General features: G+C 30.1%; 1 protein-coding gene across 1 annotated transcript in view; it reads right to left on the bottom strand.

Moving 5' to 3' along the window:
* Positions 1-17799, bottom strand: part of LOC131847606 (hemicentin-1-like) — a 67727-nt gene extending 49928 nt beyond the window's left edge. Inside the window, exons 1-2 of the mRNA XM_059197207.1 lie at positions 17678-17799; positions 6280-6421 (exon numbers count right to left, since the gene is read on the bottom strand). Of these exons, the coding sequence (XP_059053190.1) occupies positions 6280-6421; positions 17678-17768 (233 nt within the window). The 5' untranslated portion in view covers positions 17769-17799. The remainder of the gene's footprint in view (positions 1-6279; positions 6422-17677) is intronic.
* Between the last annotated feature and the right edge of the window lie 6191 nt (positions 17800-23990).

Genomic DNA, 23990 nt, shown 5'->3' with positions numbered 1-23990 from the left:
CTGGATAGATAATACTTTTTATTATTCGATAGATAATACTTACATGAACTGCTAAAATATATGTGTCGTGAGAGGTTTTCTAAAGGAAATTGTTAATTACAAATGTAAGGAATTATTTAGAAGTAAACTTCTACTATATGTGAGACAGAGCTCTTCCATTTCAGCCAGCCGTACAGCAGTTTCTTTCTAATCTATGTTTCGGTTGGAGGTTGAAATACAGTGAAATTACGTGGTACGGAGATTTAACATCGTAATGCTTCGGAATGGCAAATCATGAGGAGTACTAGATGTTGTCTTTATGTATATATGTTAGGCAACAGAAAGTTCGTATTAACATGTAGGCTATTGTTTGCTATTTCAGTTCCATAAAAAATCATTTACTAAACTAAAAAAATAATAGAGAAAAAAATATTGCATAATTAAAAAAAAAATTAGTGGTACAAACTGTATTCGTTATGCCTAGACGAATTTCTAATACATATTATTATAGTAACATAAAATACTCAACAATTTTATATTGCTGCAATAAGCTATGTAAATAAATTTGCATTTTATTGCGATAAATATTAATGGAATGCATTAATTCGTGATTACATTTTAGCATTTCTTTTTTTTTTCAACGCCATATTCTTACAGTTTACTTGGTATTGTTATGCTGAAATTATATTTTATGTATGAGTAGTAGTGCTCGTAACTTTGAACCCGTGTAGATTTGTAGATCGCTATCTATATATTTGATTTGTAGATCTGTTATTTTAATTATGAACTATATATATACTATTTATTCTCAATCACGACGAGAGGCTAAATGGGGAAAATAGAGTCCAATATACATTTATTTACAAATTCCTTTAGCCAATACGTTGACCAATATTTATTAACACATTCTGTGAAAATATTATATTCATTTTTCCACTTGTTTTTACATGAAACCTTAACACACTAATAGTTACACAGGTACAGATAAACAGACAGTTTTTGTCTGATCTTGTTCACGATTTTACGATTTTATTACGTGCAACGATGATAAAAATAAACAAGATAGAGATAAAAATATATAAGTAAATAAATGGACACATATTCTTAAATTTTTTTCATTATAAATAGCTTTTTTGGGCGAAAATGTTAGTGTTATTTCCTATAATAGCAATATTGTAAGATATTTTTACAGGTACGTTGCCAACCTTTCAGTAAGGTATATGTATATACACGTTTTTGAAGGTTTCTATATCGAATTACTTTGGAAATGGTTTTGCTAAAAGCTGACAGAGTCGTTGCGTGTAGCAAAAATTGAATAAAAATATAAAGTTTTATTTATAATACATAACGTTGGCAGTACAATGTTGAGGTCACGAAAAATACGTATTACATAACAACAACTGACCAGATTTTGATCTTGAAGCACCAACTTTACCAAAAAGATCTATCCAAAAACATTTGTAAACGTAAAAAACGTCCTGGCTGGTATTTGCCATATAATGATAAATGGAATTGAGAGAATCTATTCTTATTTTCACTTCTTCACTAGTTCCTTCTAAAGTTTGTCCACTAGTGAGTAAGAATATTTTTTACACCTTCCTTGGTATGAAAGGTTTCAATGCAGCAACAAGCAAATGTGATATGGGCGCCTTAACACTAAATAGAGCGATAACGTTAAATATTTCGCATAGTGTAAATTGATGCAAGTAGATCAGAACTAATTTGTACTAATACTTTAAAGCTGAAGAGTTTATTTAGATGAACTTGCTAATCTCCGGTACACATGGGTTGAATTTAAAAATATTGGTGCTGGAGAGCCTATTTATCGATGAATGCTAAATGCTAACATCACTATAGGATTAATAGAGGCAGAGCATGTGATGCAGATGAAGTTTCGCGAGTTAAATACTTTATATAATTTATAAGAGATCTACGTTCACTGGACATGGATGAATAAAACTTGGTGATGATGATGATAAACCACAATAAACTGATATCCGCAATCGTCTTTACGAAATGCGTGGTCAGTAAATTGTGTGCTGGTGTGTAGATATTTAAAAGCCGTCAGCACCCTAATAATAGGGGCAAACGACGACGGGTGATTAATGATGCGATAGCCAGAGTGCTACGTAAGCATGTTACCTAGTTTACTTCGCTATGTGTGGCTAGTTGGAGCATGATTTGTTGCTCCCTTGTTGCTTAGATAGGGATGAGATTGTGCTTGTACATGTATCTATGTTCACAGTTAACATAAACTAATACGCAGATACGGAATTGTTATTTGCCTAAATTAAACAGAGTGTATATTCGAGTATGTATAGGGTAAGTAGGCGAAAGAATATTTGGCCTTAAATTTATTACTAACCCTTGTTAATTGTTTGTGAATATTTATTAAACTAGATGATACTACGACGATGATATAGACATAAATAATATGATGTAATATAAAATTTACTATAAAAATTTAATCTAAAATATAAAACTATTATGTTTAATAATTTAGTAAAGGGCTCTATATAAAGTTAATAATCTGTTTATTTTCTAGTTTATCTTTATTGGTTGTTTCATCTGGATACATACGATTTTAGAATAAAGCCTATAATAAAATATATGACTGTATTATGATATATCATAAATAAAAGCGATAGACGATAATTTTGTCAGTAACAATCTATAATAATCACTGCCTACTACAAAAATCATGAAAATCTTAATTGAGTTAAACCAAATAATAAAATATTATAATTTTAATTCAGAAATATGTCCGCATAGAAATGTTAATGTTATTCGCAGGTGCTAAAAATATTTTATGAAAATATTTCAGATTCTCTGTTCAGTTATAATTTGCATTTCCTTTTTTTACCAGTGATGCATATTCTTCATTATTTATGCAAGAAAACTGATTTATTTATGTAAAAATCTTGTGGAAGTTATTATGTCGACTGATTCTATTTTTTTTTATAGCGACCAATCGCTTCACCTAAACTGATATATCTTATTAGCACAAATGGCAAATATGACAATGCATGTGATGGGTTAGGTATTTCTAAATTATTCTAAAACCATGAAGGCAAGAAGATTATATTTAATCAATTATGTACATGAGTACAAGTGTATATAGTGCAGGTATTGAACACGCGACTATTAATACATGTGCGGTGTGCTAAAATAGTCTACTGAGGCCGTCCGGAATTTAGTACTATCACACACATTAACATAATATTACATATAAACGAAAGAAAAGGTAAATAAAGGAATAAAAAACAGTACAATATTTAAAATTTACATTTAACGTCATTATGAACAAGGACGTCCGAATATTAAACTTTACTAATACATATTTATTTACATAATATTAGTAAATTTTATTATAATTAAGGTCCCCACGAAATATGAAAGACATAGCAGGTACGTTTACGATCGTTCGATCCAATATTTCAACTCATATCAAACAGAAGTAGCAACGATTTTGAGCTCATTTCCCAGGTGCATACGGATTGAAATCTCTCGAAGCTTGAACAGATATATGTTTAGATATGGGATAGTATATATGGTAAATCAAACCTCCATTTTTATCTACAGATACAACGTTCCGTATTTACCTTAACATTAGAGCTTGTTTATTTCCGCAGAATTATAATGAAATCCAAGGAAAGGGAAATATTTCTCTATTCTTCTCTAAGCTTGTTATATTTTCCGTGAGATATTCATGTCTTGTTTTATGGCTGTTCGGTACTTATTTAGTAGCTGATTGATTTCTCCTTTTATAAGTATGTACTTTTGTTGGTATTAATTAGTTAGAACAAAATGGTTAACGCTAGAAGCGTTAATTAATGCGAAATTGTTTATGTACTTACATTTTATTTTATACTGATTTTTGCTATGTACGTTGTGTTTCGGTTGTAGGGTGAGATTAGACAGTGAAACAGGACAAGGGGCAAGATATCTTTATCCTCTGGAATAATCTATTCCTGCTCATCTGAGCATGAGTGAAAAAGAGAAAGCACTATACAATTTTATAATTATAAAACAACAAACTGGTCTCCTCTCATCTCTTCTGCTTGAAGTGCCTAACACGGTCCAGAATCCATCTACTGTTTGTGAATGCAATATCATTTCTGCGAATTTGTCCATGTGTATAAAGGCGATGGTTTCTAATTATTATCATATGGCCTGTCCGCTTGTTTGTCATTCTAATTATATAAATAAATGTAGTTTATAAAAAAAATAAGTACACAAGAATTTAAAATAACTATTTACGATAGCGTGCCAACCCTCGTTTCGATATTAACAACAATAAAATTTGAATTTTACGACTCCGAGCAAAACCACTTGGCTTTCCTGAACATAAAAGTTATACGTTTGTGGTTAACTATTTGCTGTCGGATAATGTTTTTGTTGAATTGTTAAAAATAAAAATGATTTTATCTTGCATATTACATAAACTGGTAGTGATTAAATAAGCAATAAAATTTCCTAATGGGAAAAGGTTCTCAAGTAGTGTTCTTCTTATATTATGCATTATTATATTTCTCTATTATATATATAGAACCTTCTCTAATATTGATCTTATATAAACTTTGTCAAGATTGGAAGCTGTATATTTTGGAAACTAGGATTTATTATTGCTATGTTGAGGAATAATCTTTTAAAGGTTTTCTTTCTGCTCACACCGTTTATAATGAAAATTATTTCAAATTACAATAAAGAATATATCTAAGTAAATACTCTATAAAATAATATTTATTACACAGGTTATCGTAATTTGAATCCCCGTTTGAATGGGACAGGAGATTGTACGGAGATGCATGACAAACATTTAAAAACTAAATATATATTATTAATAATATATATGTGGCTTTTAAAAAGAATCTTCAATTTTAAAAGTAAAACATATATTATTTAATATATTTTATAATAAAATAAATATAAATAAAAAGCTAAATATAACAAAGCAAAGCTAACCCATTCAAACGGGGATCCAAATTACGATGACCTGAGCTGAAGTTCAGACCCCTGGAGATGGTCTCATCATAAAGTTGCATCTGTCAGGCAGGAGTTGGCGTTCAGTCGTTCCATAAGTCCTTCCGCGGATGTAAAGCGCATTTTGCACTCGCACATATTTTCGTTTGGTAATACTGTGAAAAGTCAGCTACGGCCAACTGTATTAAACTAGTTTAGAAAAAAATGCATCTATAAATGTTTATTTTCTATATGCTTACTTACATTATCAGTAAGAGAACTGAGTTTTACAATTTACCTACTGACTCCTGTAATTTAGCAATTGACTACCAATTTATGAAGTAGATTTCACAATATTATACAACACTATACTTCATCCCGAATAGATGAATCTCTTGGTGGAATCACATAAATTTGTCAAATGATTAATGTCTTGAGCTCAGCTTATCTGCCGCTGCAGGCTACTGTCCGTTGTAATTAACTGCAGATAAGTGCTACAACTTATTAATGGGGTAGGTATGTGTGTGGGGTACTTTGTTCAAGTTATATTCTTAAGCTTTTAGTAATTTTATGAAACCAAAACGAATCGTTTCTCATTTTGATGAAAGTTCTTTTTTGTATGTGTAACCTATTACGATATATTTCTGTTTGCGATTTTTTCTCTTTTTATATCTTTTTTATGCGTGTGCTTGATTGATAAAATAATTAATAATACTTTTTATTTACTTAGATTATATTTCCGATAAACAAAGTTATGTTATTCTAATAGATTTTTATTGCATAATAATCGAAAGTGTATATGTAGATATGTATAAATGTAAGTAAAGTATAATGACTAATAGAAGCGAAGAAAGAAAATAACCGAGTTGTTGTCAATAACCATTGGAGTCGTCCGAGTCCCACTGTGTACATCGCTTGACATGAATTTTGATAATTATTTTTTCAATCCTATTAATTTGGTTTATTTATGTGTTTATCTGGCAGTATTTTAATAAAGATTAAACGGTTTTTTGTCCGACATATCTTTAATTTAGGTCGTATTAAGGCATACTTTTTTACGTTTGCCTGTTAATTTATATGTATAGATATTCATTGTATCCACTCTCGACAAAAAGCTCTATATGTGTTTATTTTGTTTTTAAGCCGATTCTATCTATAACTAGTCACTAATAGGTAGACCATCTATTAGTGACTAGTTATAGATAGAATTTTCAGTTATATAATAAATACTACATTAGTTCAGCTATTAGTAATTACAAATATTGATTCTTGTTACTTTACCATTTAGTGTGACAGAATTCAGTCTGATTAGAAATATGATTTTAGAAATATATTTACCTGTAAATAGGCTTTCCTCCGGTGGCCTTCCCGGCCCTGAACCATAGCACCATGTAGACCCGATCCTCATTTGTATCGGGTGTAACGTCACACGGTAATGACGCAGTTCGGCCGAGTACTGCATCCACGTCCACTGTTGACACTAAAACAAAAGAAATTAACTATATGAAGAAAATGAAATATGTTTAAAACAGTACAATATTATCGATATTTTTTTTGCTTCTTCGGAAAATTGATCCATTTTATTAATATCTACTGCTACTGACTGTTAGTTTGAATGGTATGCTTTATTGGTATGGTTATTATTTATGTACATTTTGCAAATTTTACAAACGAACATAGTCTTCAACATTGGATACTAGCTATTATTAAAATGTAATTGACATATTTCGTTAATAGTATTTAAAATATTCTATATTATACTACATTTCATATAAATTGTATTAGTTTATCCTGTTGCAATAAGACAAGTCTTACACTAACTTATACTTATATAAACTCTTGAGTATAACTGACGGCAAACTAATTTCGGTTCGCCAAATCGTCGACACAATACATTTATGCTTTACGCTCTAGAGACTCTTGGGTAACAAGCTTTGTCTCTGTAATCATCGGCCATAGATATTACAGTATCTGGAAGTACCTACTTACATAACTATGCCTCAGCAAATTTATCTACTTAATCATTTACAATAAATGAACAGTAAGAACAATTTTTATCAGAAATTTTATGATTATTAAGATATAATATATATATATATACAATATCAAATATAATATATACCAATAGATACATACATATTATTCATAATTGAGATACCCACATTTCACGAGTCTACGGACATAGCGTTTTTTTATTTGATATCGAGTTTATTTTTACCAAAGACAGTCATAAACATAAATTGAAACACAAAGTTTTTATTTGATTTCTCGGATAAATTTGAACTCTATCTCTTTTGGCTCTTTCGTGTATAAGTAGGATAGTAAACCACTAGACTACAAGATTTTTTTTAATTAATACACATATTGTTATTCGATCCATATACTTGACTTCATAATTCCTAAATAAGATTTGATAAGCATATACATATAGCACATAAACTATTACCCACTAATTTATTTACTTTGACTGTAAAAAAATATTATATGTAAGAAAAATAAATAAAATACGACTACACTATAACAATGATAGTGATACCCGACTCACTATAATTACTATTCATTCTTTATTCTATTCATTTCAAATTTAATAAGAGAGCTGTAAATTAAGTGGCGGCTACATAACTACATTATGGTTCCATTACCTACTGAATTTGTATTCCACAAAATAACAAAAACGTCTAAGTGAATAATATTGTATCTTTGTATACACGGTTATGATTCTTAGCTTTCTTTTCCTTGGGCGATAAAGGGCGCATGAATATAAATAGGCGTAATATGAAAACGTTTCGTTTCCCTCACCGCACGAAATAATCCTCTTTTCTTCGCGGGAAAAACTGTCACACCATGTTGGGGCCAAGTAATGTGCATCATCAGTCATACTTAGGAAGAATTTTCAATTTACTCAGTGTGAAGACTATAATAAAGATGGATTACATTGTCTTGAGGTGTCAGTCGATTATCAATTTTATTTACTTTAAAATGCGGATAGTAAAGATATAATCATGATTGTTATCTATATAGGTCGTACTATTCTTTGTTTCTATCTTTATTATGTTTTCTCTGTATATATTTTTTTATGTAATAAAGCAGACACTTTCTATATGTCTGTCTCTGATTTAAACTTTTGTTAGTGGCAGAATTATTATGAAATTTATACAAAAAATATTTTTTTTTATTTATACTTAATTATTATAAATATATAATATATATTAATAAATATAAGTCAACATATAGGCAAAAATTCTTAAGTTATTAATATGATCTCTTTCTATATAATATAATATAGATTTAATGATTTAAACTTGTGATTACTATTATAATAATTAAGATGTGTTTGAAAATTCTGGAGTCGCATTCTACTGATTTTAATTTAATTGCAGACAGTTACAATATATCTGGTTGGTTGCGTCCTCTAATTATGTGATGGCCAAAATTTTACATATAACGTACGCAGAAATAGCGTGATGAATGATGTTACTGGTTTATAGATACATGAAAATTACCACACAATCGGCTTGTTTACCTTGTATAATTTAATTTTACCCTTGTTGACTTATAACAATGGCAATCAATGTGAACTGAATGTAATGATGATTAATCAAAGTTTTAGTATACGATGCATACCTAATTAGATAAACTGTTTACAATGGCAACCCCTAATGAGATACGTTATTAATATGATAATAGAGACGATATTAGACTTTCATTAAAAGCATATTGACGTACGATACTGAATATTTGCACTGTAACATAGTAATTGAAACTCTTATATAAAATATAGAGATGCTCATATTTTTTTATATCGGCAGATTTAAATTGGTTTTTTTCTTTAGAAGTATTGTTTTCTTATAGGTATAATTTAGAAGAGAGAGGACTATATTAAACAGTCTAGATTCGAGTAAATGTACTGTAATGATATGTAAATATATGCATGAAGACAATAGTTAAAAAAAGTGTTATGTATAGTGTGGTTGTTTATAAAAGGAAGGCTAAAATGAGATAGATAAGCTGAGAAAAGTGACATGGCAAAACAGGAAGTGAACAACGTATGCGAATAGAGATAAAAGAAAATATGTCAATCTCAAATTTAAGGTTATTTAAGGTAGGTAAGGAAAAGCAAATGATGATGATGATATTTTTTTAAAGATATTAAAAAAAGAGAATTGTTCATAGTAGAATTGAAACTAACCTGATGAAGTTAAAAGTATCTCAGTATTTACTGAGAACATAATGGGACATAAATATGTATAAAAAATATTCGACGTAGGTACGTCGTCAGCCTAAGGGTATAGCGAAAGGACATGAGGGCAATGTCACAGTATGAAATCTTAGGTAAATAAAAAAAGAAATATTAAATTGTTTTGTAATTCATAAACTTTGATATAAACGGCATTATTTAGTCAATATTTGTGTTTTAATATTTTATCTATATATTAAAACAAATCTGCTTAAAGTAGGTATGTTTAGAAATTGGCAGCGATTTGATTGACCGAAATTTAAATATTACTCCTTGGCAATACTTTAACGAAATAAATAAGATTAAAGAGCTTCTCTTTCATGATACCTCAATCCAGAATCAGATCAAATTGAAAATCGGATGTCTTATATGCTTTTTCGATCTATCACATATCAAACGAACAATCGAAGAGTCTAAGAATATCAGCGTTAAAATTGTTAGCGTCAACAGTCATGCAATTATATGTATGAAATATTTATTTTTTCTTTGGAAATACTAAATGTAAACTGAAATGAAGAAACATATATATGGAAGCATTCAGAGAAACAGAAGACCAAGTAAGTTTACAAACTTTTACATTAAAAGGTACGTATTAGTTGTATGCTTCATAGGTCTAACTTTATGTGTTTACGTTCAAAGCCACTAAGCATAATAACATCAAGGATGTAATTTTAACGTTGGGCGTGTACTGTAAGCAAACTACATTACAAAAGTTCCACAAAGCACACAAAACATATAAACCAGCCAAAACTTCTACGTAAAAGGCCCAACGAAAATAAAAGGAAACCAGAAATCCTACGAAGTACGACACAACGCCTACTCACATTAAGATAAGCACAGAAATGAAATTCCAAATCGGTCCCGCCCCTTTATTTCGATGTCACCGCCGCGTTTGTGCTGGAATAATTTCACAATAAACCTGTTCTGACAATGCTTACAGTTACGACGGCGAATGTCGCGGATAATGTATCGGAAATATAAATTATATTAGATTGGGGGTTCGCTTGTGTAATGGTGGGCTATAACGTGCCCGCAGATTGTGTCGTGTTGGAGGGCACTAAAGAATTGCGCCACTCATTATTGTGGTGCCGAATGTGGCCTTATGACTGGTAGCTATGTGTCACGATATGCAGTGGTTTTGTGGCGTATGTGAGTTACTGGTATAATTTGCCTACGTGTGGCTTTAAGTATCTACAATTTTGCTAATGCATAATTAATTGCGATGGACATATAGGACAGATTTATCTACGTTATAAAAGTTCTATTAATGTAATTGAAGGAAAATGGTTGTCATATTATGTTACAAAATGAACTAAGAACGAGTGGTATCGATTTTTCCTATTTGTTTCGGTTGATAGTTTAGAGTTTTAAGCCATTAATAAACAGAAGTTAAGTAATGGTAAAAAGAATACATTTAAAAAAAAAATCATATATTTTTAATAAAAAACGCTCTTGAAACAGTAAATATATTATTACAATTTATACATAAATTATTATAATATCGTCGCTAAGTAAATATGCTAAGTAATAAATCATCCCCGAGTAAATTCTTCAAGAACCATGAGTAACAACTACGACTTCTATGTTACACAGAAATATTCACTATATAATTTACTGCGAGATATCAGAGTATATAAATATGAATAATTAAATGAATAATACTTATTGTTTGAATACTTTCTTTGTATTTTAGATAGTTTTTATTATTGGTCTTAAAGTTAAATATTGTATTCAATGGTATTGAATTACCCTATCATCGGGATACAAACTTTTTCACTTGCGAGGTAACTACGGAGTTTAAGGACACTAAAAAAACGCTAAAATCCGCGAAGGGAAGCTAAGAAAAGCTCTTACGTCTCTCGTTCTCTCAATATATCATATTTTTTCTCAGTCTCTGAAGATATACGAGCGGCGGTTACGCGCGTGACAGGCTTCCGGGGGTAATATTAATAAAATTATTGTGGAGACACGTAGCGCGTTGACCTACTCGTTTAACAATACCTACTCAGTATAGAACAGATGTTCTGTTTTATTATAAGGTTTGTGTAGACAGCTTAGGATTCGGGTAAATTTACATTTTAATAGTCTATTTTATGAGATAATTTCATGCCACACTTAGAAGGGTGCTTCTAAGATATTTAGGTTATTACAATTGATAAATGATGTAATTATTTCTCACAAAATTATGTTTAAATATTTAGAACATTATTTATTAATAACAATTTGTTATGGCGATAATTTTTAGAATAAATTGTATAGGTATTCATTGTCATATATACCCAAATATATATCAGTAATTGATTCGGAATAATTAGTATAGGTATTAATAATTTCCCATCTAATTCGTATTTTACCTTTTACTATTACATTAATTATTTCTTCGTGGTACAGCATTTTCAAATATTTACACCTTAACTGTATACTGAAAATAACTATACTATTTATTTATTAAAAAAGTATTATTGTACAATTTCCCTGTTATTAGTATGTGTGAGACCGCAAACATTTGGTGTAGAGGACTGACCATCGCTAGTAGAGTCTCTACCTTCCCTATATTTATTAGTCACCAATTTCCCACAATTAGTGACGGTACATATAAATTACGATACATTTATGAAGCTAGCATCCGGAGAAATCGGTTTACTCAAAACAATAATATTAGGATAAAGCGAAATAAAGCAAGAGAAAACTTATTTATAATATGATAAAACTCCAGATGTACTTTGGCTTTATATTAAATAGTATTATCCAAAAATTTTACCGATAAGACTAATATTTATCGGAACATATATTAAAATTATATTTTTGGAATCATTGTTAATATATCTGTATGAGTGAATTGAACAGTGAACGGACTTTGAGAGTTTTAGTTATGTATTACCCGAGGACCAGAGATGCATAAAATACAATAAAACTAATAATAATGTGATGAAAGATTACCACTTTCTACTATTAATATGATTGTGTACTTACATTTAGGCAAATTGCTGTAGTACTGATAGTTTACTCGTGTTCAATCACATTCAAATATCACTTATTAGTTGTTTTCTTTATGTATATGAAACACCCATAAACATATAAAGTACAAATATCGACATGCTGTTTCAAATATAATATTCTAAGCAACTCCATACAATGATAGATTGAAATTGTATAGTTGAATTGTATATACACTCAGCAAAAAAAATAATTGAATTCTGTTCACCTAACATCTCACTACAACGTTCATAAAAAACGAAATTTATCCCGTTAAATTTATTGAGTTAAAAAAATAACTGGAACACGTACACAATTATTTAATTGCAATATTTATTTTAATTGTTGTCATTGTAAAAATGGTGGCAGTGATGGCCAATTTAAAGTAAAGGAATACAATACAATAACTTTACATTTCAATCAGTGTCGATTCATAAACGAAAATATAATTTACGGTCTCATTAACAGGATTTATAATCGAACGTTGAGTGATTTATTACTTTTGACTTTGTTTACCCCTTCGTAATTAATTTCAACTGCTGAATCGCAGTGAACGTAATAAAATCCATATAAAAATCTAGAATAGTCTTGTACATTCGTATTAAAATATACCTGTATAGTACATTTTTTAGAATAACGTACGATTTTTAATTGAATAGAAACATATATGTACATACGACTGCTATTGTAATATTTATATTATATATTTGTATCTTGACAATTTCGACGACTACACATGTAATGAGTCTAACATCAGTAAAGAACTGTAAAAAAATATAAAACTGTGACTAAGTCATGATCAAAAAGAAGAAAAAACTAAAAAATACATGCTGTGCAATCTAACCAACTGTCAGAAGTAGAAACGTAGCTCACGTCACACTACTCTAGTATATAAGTATTTGATATTATTCCTCTTACAAACTTTACGCAGTTGGCTTATACTCCTTCACAGAGAGCTCTCCAAACCCACAGCACAACTTATGGGGCGGCTGAAGGCCAATTACCTGACGGATACGACTTTAATTTTGGGGCACCGCTAAGGGTTCGAACGTTGAGTCAGGCCGTCATAATTTTGATCTGGATTGGGTCAGGGAATCGATGCACGGAAGATTTTACTAGTTGAAATTGAAATGTATAAGTAAGAAAAATGTGTAATGTGAACATTTTTGAGTTTTAGTTTAAGTGAATTAATGACAGTAAAAATAATATTTAGTAGGGTAAGAATACGAAAAAGAACTCTTTTTTTTCTTTATCTTTGTTTATTCATTACGATGACAGCATAAATACACGTATATAAAAATAATGTTTTTATGAATAGACACTACATAAATACAATTCGGTGGAAAGCATTAGAAATATGCGATGAGGATGTTAAGAGTTACTAGTTATTTGGTTTACGTATTCAGTGCCTGTACTGCGAAACTATGCACCCAATGCTTCGGTCGATCGGTGATTTCGTTGTTTTTTGGAAGTTCAATGCTTCGTCCAAAACTACAGTTTCACTTTGCACATATAGACTGACTACTAGACTAACTCTTTTGTCTTCAATGATTGGAATAGTAAATATTGTTTTACTATTTCGTGTTTATATGAATAAGTGCTTGTAGCGTTTGCAGCAATCAGAAATAGGGGAATTTAATAATCGTCTTCATAAAAAGGAGGAGCTTAATGATTACGTCACTTATAAATGAAAGAGTATACTGTCGTATTGGATACGTTTTATACGCTCTTGCGTCGATTTTTCTTTTTTGACAGTCAATGTATTGATTTGGCTATGTCTTTAGAGCAATAAAAGTCGATAAAACTAAATAATAAAAAATCTTCCAGAAAGTTCGATGCCGTAATGAGATGTTGAACTTTTTGCTATCTTAGATTTTATCAACATACAACGTCAACACTACTGTTAGACACTTACACTTGACAGTCACCACAAAATACATTGAAACAGTGTCACTTTACCTTTTTAGACTATATGTAGCTTTATACAAATCTATAAGATTCCAATATTAGGTAACTCTAGATTCTATAATTTAACAGGACAACTGGAAACCGTTTTTCCAAATAAAATTATGATATTTAATAATTTAAATGACTAGTTCTCCATTCTAGGGACGTAACGGGGATGCATAGGCAATATTTTTGTCTCATGAAATTCAATCAGTGATTTCAGACCGATTTTATTAAAAAATCGTCGAAATATCGCGAGATCTTATATAATATTATAATAGTAAAGATCTCGTTTATAAACTGTATGCAAGTGTAAACAGTCGTAAAAAATATTTTAAACAATGATAAACATTTGTTTTAAATTTATTAATTTTTAAATGATTCATCTACTTAATATAATACTTATTAAATTACGTATCGTAGTAGGTATTATAGTCTAGTTGTAAAAGATTTAAATTAATTAAATTTACATCAACCGAGATGACAATTTAATCAGTTAAAACTAAAGGTAAAGCGTGGGTTTATAGTGTCCCCGGTGTCCACTAAAGCTTCCGTTCCTGGAATTAAGGAGAACGACAGGCTCGCGAAAGTAGTGGATTATACGACTTTGTGTCCGTCGGCAAAATAGTCATATTGCCGAAACAATTTGTACTAAGGTTTCCGGATCAATAAATTACATGGAAGTCCTTCTTCTACGCGTGTGGAACATAAAGGAAAATAAGCCAAATATGTAATGTAATATATTTTATCTTGCTTGCTAACTAGAGAAATGTATATATATGTATATATATATATACTAGCTGCCCCGCGCGACTGCGTCTGCATCACTCTTATCATTACATATCCCCCAATTTATATAATGTATTTTTAAATTATAGCATATATGATATTTTACCATTCAAAGTTTGTACAATTTTTACAAACTTTGAATGTCATATTTATTCATATTTAATCAACAGCCTCAAAAATAAGTTTCAAGATTTTAGCTTCAAAAATGACGATTTCTTTCATCCCCACTTTCAACCCCTTACAATCCTTTTTCGCATTCAAAAGTAGTCTATGTCCTTTCTCAGGGTCCAGACTATCTGTGTACCAAATTTCATTTAAATCGGTTCAGTAGTTTTGATGTGAAAGCGAGACAGACAGACAGACAGACAGAGTTACTTTCGCATTTATAATATTAGTAAGGATAAGGATATCTGTTATATTGAGCGGTAAATCTGTTTAATATTATAATTTCTTTAACGGCCTCGGTGGTTTAACCAACTCTTTATTTCTCATGGCTGCCGGTTAGATTTCTCACATGATGCAAACTTTTGTATTTATGAGTATAATGTTTATATTGTTTTGTTTTCTATGTGTTATTGTAGGTATTTTATGGATGCATTTATAAAAAAAACACGAGCTCTGCTTCTTGTAAATTAATTAAGTACTACACTTTTCTCTCTCTATCATCCTACTATTGTACTGTTATAACTAGCATTAAGGTAATTCCATCTCTGCGTGAATGATAGCTGGTTGTTTTATAGTTTATTTTATATAAAAATGTTCGACTTATAAACGTAAATATTCACGTATGGGTACATACCGATTTACACAATGATCAGATTTGTTGTCTGAAGTAACAGTCACGCTTGACGTTCAACGGTTTACATAAAATTTTCAATTCATTCATCACATTCACAATAAGCGTGTGGTGATGCTTTTTTCAGCTTCGTGCTCTTTGATTAGATTTGGTACTGAACAAACCCATCCATCGCGAAACCACAAAAGGTCGGGGAAGCCACGTCGTTCGAGTCTCGTTTTCCATTCGTTCCGCTGTCCAGAAATTTCCGCAATAAAATTAATCGTTCCAATAAAATTGAAGCGAATAGAGCTACCCATGCATGAACACTTTTTAATTGGGTCTCTCTTTTTGCTCCTTTTGCAGTCATTCAAACGAGAAATCGAACTTGAGTACATATGAGCGATGCGTAGACAGACTAGTATAAGTTCTTCAAAATAGATACAAAGTCTATTTGCAAGTTAGATTCCGTGATAAAAATGTTGTGTTCCGTGAAATTAAATTCAAACAAAGCTGTTTATAAAATACTTTGACAAAATACCCGCAATTAAAAAACAAGAAAACAATTTAATATCGGATATTGTCAAAATCTGATCTGATGTGTATCTATTATCTGACATATTTTTATGTAAAGTGATTATATCAAGGATCCTTGTTATATAGTTTTCGTTAGAGATTGCTATGAACCTAGGATTACATTAGTGATTAGAATCAAACCGAAGACCAGTTCAATTTAGGTAGTGTTTGGTACGACTACATATGAAATAATATAAGCCAGGATTCAGGTCTATAACCTCTAAAATTCATATATCATCTACAATTTACATTTCCATAATTTTGAATGTAATAAATCACCATTTACAATTGAAGTGCGCAATTTGTTGCGTGTAAACGCAGCTCCATTGGGATTGCATAAAAATCAGCCAAAAAACACGGAATAACAGAGGCGGCGAACAAACAAAAATATATCTCCCCATTTTCATTTTCGACAAGCAATCGCTTTTAATGGGTTCAACGCGATTCCCACTTGAGTTTGTTCGATTTATTTCATTTGATCGCTCTGCGACTCATGGCAAGGTGTGGCATTGACAAAAATAATTTTTGTTATTGGCCAATTTTCATAAATATAAAGTTGCCATTAGTTAAATTACGTTACATTGCTTTGATCAAAGCTAGTTATTAAGGAATTAATTGCTAATGGCATGTCACGAATAGCTATATTGATCCACTTAAATTATGTTAACATTAGGCACCTAAGTGCTTACTTACTATTACATTAATAGAAATAATTAATGTTACAGTTTTTTATTAAACTTCATATTGTATTTGTTACTCTAGGTGTTAAATTTTGAGTATTTTATATACTACATTAAAATGACATGAAAATCCTTAACTTTAAGCAGCCTTTACAAAAATGTCTCCTCATAACGATAAATATTTGTGAGTACAATACAGGGCTAGTAGGGAAGAGTGTATTAAATCAAAAGCTAGTGATAGTATCAATGAAAATGAACAATTTTCCCAAAAAAGAATAAGTGAAAATATAAAAAGAAATTTAATAACCTCGTACAGCGTACTCGTACGTGATCAATTTACTATGAATATTTATTTTTAGATTTATTCTTTGTTAAATTGTGAAAACGATCAATTTCATGAGTGGCTCACTGGTAGCTAGTTTTCATTTTGGTGCACTCTTTACTATTAATGCTCTATACAATAGATCGTATTTTAGTTTAAAAAGGTAGAAGGTATACATTTCAGCAATTTTCGTGGCTCTCATCTTTTGTTTATGCAATTAGAATGCCAAACAAGCAGACGGCCCACCTGTTGGTAAGCAGTAACTTTGCAGTATATTTGAACAGCACTGATATTGATGTGATTGATGGCTTTTGCCTCTAATTTATATAGGTAATAATCAAGACTTTCCACATTATATTCCTTTAATTTAGCTATTATTTAAGTATTATCAAAACTATTAACGAACAAACAAATTATATAAAATTTTGCCTTACCCAAGTCTTCGGCATCCTCGCTCCATTCGCCCTCTTGGGCCCAGCATGCAGTCAGCATCACCACTAATCGCATCCACTTAACTGACCACATTTTAAGTATTATTACAATTACATACTGGCGTTCCTAGACACTACAGTTTCACTTGTCAATAATATCATTTACACTATTATCTGCACTATTGATTGATACCACTTTCCACAATATTGTCTCGGTTCCATAATTTATTTCGTACATTTAGTTATTTCTTTATTTGTATTCTTGTTTTAGTTTAGTAATGTTCTTAACTGTAAATGTGTGATATGGTAATTATGATCATTGTTTTAATTTATCATCCCACTATAGAGAATTATGTAGGTTGTTACTGCCTACATTATTTTCTATAATACGATCCTATTTCAATGTTTAATCTCATTTGAAATGCTTTATTTAAATAGTATATAGCTAATTCTCTCCACGTTGAAACAGATATAAAATAGAGAAATTAATAGATCGTAATTTAGACAGGAACATTTGTGCGTTGTAATAAGGTGACGTAATATTAACATATTTAATGTAGATATGTTTTTGAATTATTTTTCGAAAACTTTATTATATTGGTAGTAGGGAACAATATATTAGTAATTCTCATTTTATATTATGTGGCCTACTAAATATAATTACTATAAATGTAAAAGTTTGTATGTGTGTTAATAAATCACTTTAAGCTGTTATGGAATTGAAAAGATTACATACACAGATAGATTATACTCCAGTTTAAAATGTAAGGTACTGTTTATGAATGTTTAATCTAAAAGGATATATAATAAAACGATATAATAGTTACTTATTGTAAAAGCTACAAGTTGGTTAGAAATAGCATAATAATATATGTGTAAAAGCAATGTAAACACAATATTGCTCTCACCAGTATTATCATATATGTATTCTGTGCTCATACGTTAACCATTACATAATCGCCGGGCGGATTACGTCCGTACTTATGACGGCTGGCGTGCTTCATGACAGGTTGTTTGTTAGGCTGTGTATATATCGATATAGTTATAGCATTGCTGGAAATATTATAAAGAAAATCTATCAGGGTGTTACTGGCCTACTAGTCTACTATTCTGCTCTTGAATTTTTAGTGAATAGATTTCTATTAGTCTGTAAGTACTGGCCCTGTTGGTACTAAACATTTACCTATTAGAGTGTATTAAATGATGTAAGGCTTTAAAGAATAACTTGCTTGCAAGGTGTAGGAAGTATGTGTGCCTTTTAGTGTGTGTTGTTAGCTCCCATTTCATTAATAATTATATGAGAATATATAAATATCATAAGTATTATCGAATTTTACTGAGTAACGTTTCAGGTAATTCATTTTTCAGGTTACAAGTTAAAACTCGGAGACGCGACGCATTATTCAGTAGAATAAAATTAAATAGGTATGTAAATGTTTCATTTTTGTATAAGGAATAATAAGTTACTCCTAGCAATCTTAAACTTATACTGGTTTGATTTTATTAGATCATTTTCTTTGTGACATGAACTTAAAAATTATTTAATATTATAACATTGAATAAAAAAGGCGTAACGTACTGATGTCTCTACATAAGGGCTGCTTTTGTATCTTTTGGTAGGGAACCGTAATTAGTTAGACAGCATAGTCGACACTCAAAGTAAATCGTTCCCACATAAACACATTTAAACGTCGGCAGAACACATGTTCAAAGGGTCGGCTTTCAGTCCCCTGTCAGAAATATAAAACTTTGACGCTTGGTTACGCATACACGGGTAAATAATGTCTTTTAATCTCTACAGAAGCTGACCCTTATCCCGGGAATAAAGTTTCCATAGAGGTTACGAACAGTAACGCAAAATTTATTTTTCGATTACATTCTATAATATTCGGTCAAATGGAAATGGGAGAGGGTTGGCGTTAAGTTGAACTTATTGTTGATTTGTTTGATGCAATGCAGTCCTTATAGTTTCAAAGTTACAGAAATAGAAATAATATTTAACCAAATAAAGCAAATATAAACTTTTTAAAATATATTTAACTAAACCAATAATATGATTTTACATAATAAAAAAAATAGACAAGTTATTAAATTTGGCGAAATCCATGTCAGAAGAAGAAAAGACTCGATACTATTATTCTAGTCTATTATATTATTTAAGAAACGTGGAGGAAATTGTTATTGTGTATTTTATTTTATGATAATTGTTTTATGTAAAAAGAACTTTATTATGTAGGTAACAAATAACCAAGTAATTAAAGATCCAAATATATTCAGTCTACATTTATAATATTAGCGGGATTCGTAGTACAAATGAAATAATAACATTAGACGGGCTGAGGAGCCCTCTAATTCCACCAGTGATGAACGCAAGTTACTGAAACACAATACTGAATATAATGACAAGTCAAATTAACGTTTCGCTAATTTATCTTCTTTTTCTGTTTCTTTATAGCGTAATTAAGCTTGTTTCTTAGTATTTATTCTATTGCAGGACGTTTAGTTTTTGTTACTTGTAACTTTGATATAATGAGTCTTTAATTTCAACACGTTTGACGCTATAAATATTTCTAGAGTTATGAATTACGTTTATATTTTTAGGTACTGGTATAATACTACGATTATTACTAATAAAATAAAAGTCCATTTTAACAAAATTAATTTCTTGTCTGACTGACACTGTACTGATGATAATGAACGTGAAATATATAAAATGATTTCAATTATTATACTTTGAGTTTTAGAAAAATAAAAATATATCTATTTGAATTATTTTTGTATCAATATGGATTCGTCAAAGAGATATCAATTCTAATCTAAAAATACAGTGTGTAACTAGTTTATATATTTTTAAACATTGATAAAATATAAAAAAAACAGACATTGGATATTTTTGATTGAGTGATACAATAAAAAATATTGAATAATTTAGTGTTTATAATATTATGTTAATTGAGATAATAAATCGCCATATTGTTTCATAAATCCTGTGACTGACTATATCGTAAGACAATTTAGTTTATCTCATTTTTTATTGAATATAAAATGGCTGACTGCGTACCTTTCTCTTATCCGATCGGGTTATTTATTGCACAAGTTTGTTTTTGACCGCCTCACGTACTTTATAGGGAACCTTTCCTATCCGGAATTGGCAATTGTATTTTGATATATACTTCATTCTGTAACTTTTCGATCTCGCATTTTTTTTACATGGCGGTTCACATTTTTGTATGTTAATCGGATTTTGAAAGATTTATATTTGGATAGTTACATTATATAATTACTAAGATAATCAATATCTTCAATGTTTAGTATATATATAAAGTTTAATAAAAAAGCAATTTGTACATTTTAATGGTAACATTATTTAGATCTTCCGATAGAGATTAGACATGTAATACATACATTATGCTGTGTTTTTGTTTGGTATTAAGAAGTTCGTCTATTCTATTCTATTCAATATAAAAAAATATAGTTGAATTATTATATAATATGTAATTCGAATAGAAAAAACAAGAAGTAGAAAGTTTAAACAGTATTGTATACAAAGAAATATATATTAGTTGTAGGTGTCGTTTCAACCCAAGTTAAAAGTAAAAAAAGCTATTAAAATATGCTTCCGTATGAAAAGGTCAAATCAAAGAATAATAAAGAAAAGAAAATGGTCTCAAATGTATAATATGTTGTTCAATCCCATGTTTTATATGTAAATTTAAGCTAAATTTGTTATATTAATAATTATATTTCATCTTTGTTGGTTTTTTCATAAACTGTCATTGTAATGTTGAAGATAAACGTATGAATAACTCTTGTGCAATCTCAAAACTTTTCTGCAGATACCGATATTTCTCGATTGCATATTTGAAACAGTAAGTTTATGTAAATATTCTTACTTTGACTTTGAGACTTCAGATTGAGGACGTAAAGTCATTCTGTTCCTTCTGTGAGGAAATATGTTCAATGTTTCTTTGACACATGCATAGTATATAACCTCTGAATAAGGATAGTCCTGAATTAAATGTACAAATGAAAATAATTTCTTTTAGTATGTAGTAATTGTACCTACAATTACATATATAACCTATTATATAAAAAATATAATAGCTGTTCCGTTATATTAACAAAAAGTTTAATACGTTACAACCTGTTCGTTCATTGTGAAAACCACATACACGATAATAGGGGGCAAAGGTCTAACATGACCTCGAAACCATACGCACACCGCTCGGAATGGGCGTCAATGCTTTGGAAGAACCCTCTTTCGGGCAAACGACAATGCTGAATCTTTTATTAGTTTAGTGAATGGACTTCGACGGCCAGTTGACATAACCGTCGTAGACATCTGTTGTGATATTAGGCCATCTTTTCTAAGCCGTAGTACCATCGATCCCGAGCGGGCGAGTCGACTAGCTCGGTGCGCGTGGAATATTTGAGAAGCTTAAATTGAATTCAACTGAGAATGGTACATGAGGGAAAATTGTTGGACTCTGCAAATAGACTATCAGGTTGATCTAAGTGAAATGAATTTTAAAGGGTTTCCTTTTACCTTAATTAATTTATAGAGATTTAAATATAAAATGTTATTACTTATATCCAACGATTTTTATACTAGACGGAATAGTCAGAAGCATCGCTAACTGCCTTTTTATTAAATTTAGTATGTAACTGTTCGTCAGAAAGTCAGCAAGCAATATGAATAGACACTTAAAGTATTTAATGTCGTCCAGATTTGAGCCTGCCATTTCGGGTTCTACTACTAGTAGATGATATATCTCGGTGATAAACTACTAGGCTATTAGTATAAGAATATCATGTGTGCATTAAATATTAGATTTAAATTAAAGTCTCTTAATGTTTAAAACTGTGTCAAAAGTGTTATGCAGTGAGGTGACAATTGAAATATTCAAATCTGAATTGTATCCAAATTTAACGAAATGTCAGGCTAGCCGAACCCTCAAAATTAAGCAAGTGTCCCTTGGTGACTGAAGCCAGAATTTCCTATCCTTTACCTTTCATTCGTCCCTTCGTGTTGCCCCGGAGGACTAATTAGAGTAAAAGAGTGTTAAACTTCTTGTAACTGATGGACGCATTTAGGTAGAAGCTCTGCTACATTCATCCCCTCAGGAATCACTTTGTTTTGATGAGATAATTTTCTGTTCCAGATTTTGATATTTATTGTTTAAATATATGATTTATGAAGGTATAGAATGGAATTGTTAGGTACAAAACGTAAAAAGTATTTGCAATACTTAAGAGTATGAAGAAATAAATGCTTAGCATGTTTAGTAATAAAGTACATTAAATTTAAAACACTATCTGAGAAATCGACAATAATGTACTAAATATAAAGTGGATTTCTCAATGTTTTTGAGTTAATGCTCTATTGCGTATATATACGCAAATAAAAAAAATAACACATTGTGTATAGATATATAAGCTGCGTGCTGCTGGTGCTAATTCTAAGAAAATCTAAACTTACATAAACCAACTTAAATGTATATTTAACCTGCTCACAAAGTAATGTACATAAGTAAACTAGCTAATCATTGCAAATGACCATGCAAACCCTTTTTCATGGCAATTTCAAGAAGTCTAATAATAGATAAGTTATACTTAATAAATATGTAAGTTACGATGTTGTACAAATTAATAATTATGACAAAATTTAGATGTAAACCATAATTATTAAATTACTTGTCAAAAAAGAAAAGAAACGATAAGAAGTATCTTATTATCGAATATATTTAGGTATAATAATACTAGACACTTGACATAAGCTTTGCAGTTGAGATATAGTTATGAAAATTTAGGTCCTGAGCAATAAATCTCAATAGAGATGAGTAGAAAATAAAAAAAACATGTATGTAAGTGAAATCGACCTAACATATTTTCAAGTTGTTCTTGGCATGCCGGTGGCATACTTCTATTTATTTTTATTCCACTCCTGATGGTACCTACTAACAGCTCAACTCTTTCCTTGTGTTTGTTCACGCTCTTGACATTCATAAAATATATTGTGACTGGGACCCTTTTTATGTAGGTGTTTTTGTTATTTCTTTTATACGTAACCAAAAATCCCTACGTCATATTATAATAAACCCATCTCAGATCATTAGAGTTAAGTAACCTTCAGTGCTATGCTATCCTTTTAAATTACATTTTATTTGTGTATTTATCTATAAATAATCTTGAAGAATTCTTCCTTATAGGTAAGCAGGAGGAATCATGTTTCAACAATCTCCATTTCGTGTAGAGTCAACCCTTGCTACGTCTATTTTATAATGTTTTTCACGCTTGTATCAAACACTTTCGAGTA

This window comes from Achroia grisella, unplaced genomic scaffold (assembly GCF_030625045.1).
Source record: "Achroia grisella isolate CSIRO2021 unplaced genomic scaffold, CSIRO_AGI_Agris_v1 utg540, whole genome shotgun sequence".
NCBI lineage: Eukaryota > Metazoa > Arthropoda > Insecta > Lepidoptera > Pyralidae > Achroia > Achroia grisella.
Note: the sequence above shows the minus strand (reverse complement) of the source record. Positions and strands in the feature narration are given on the sequence as shown.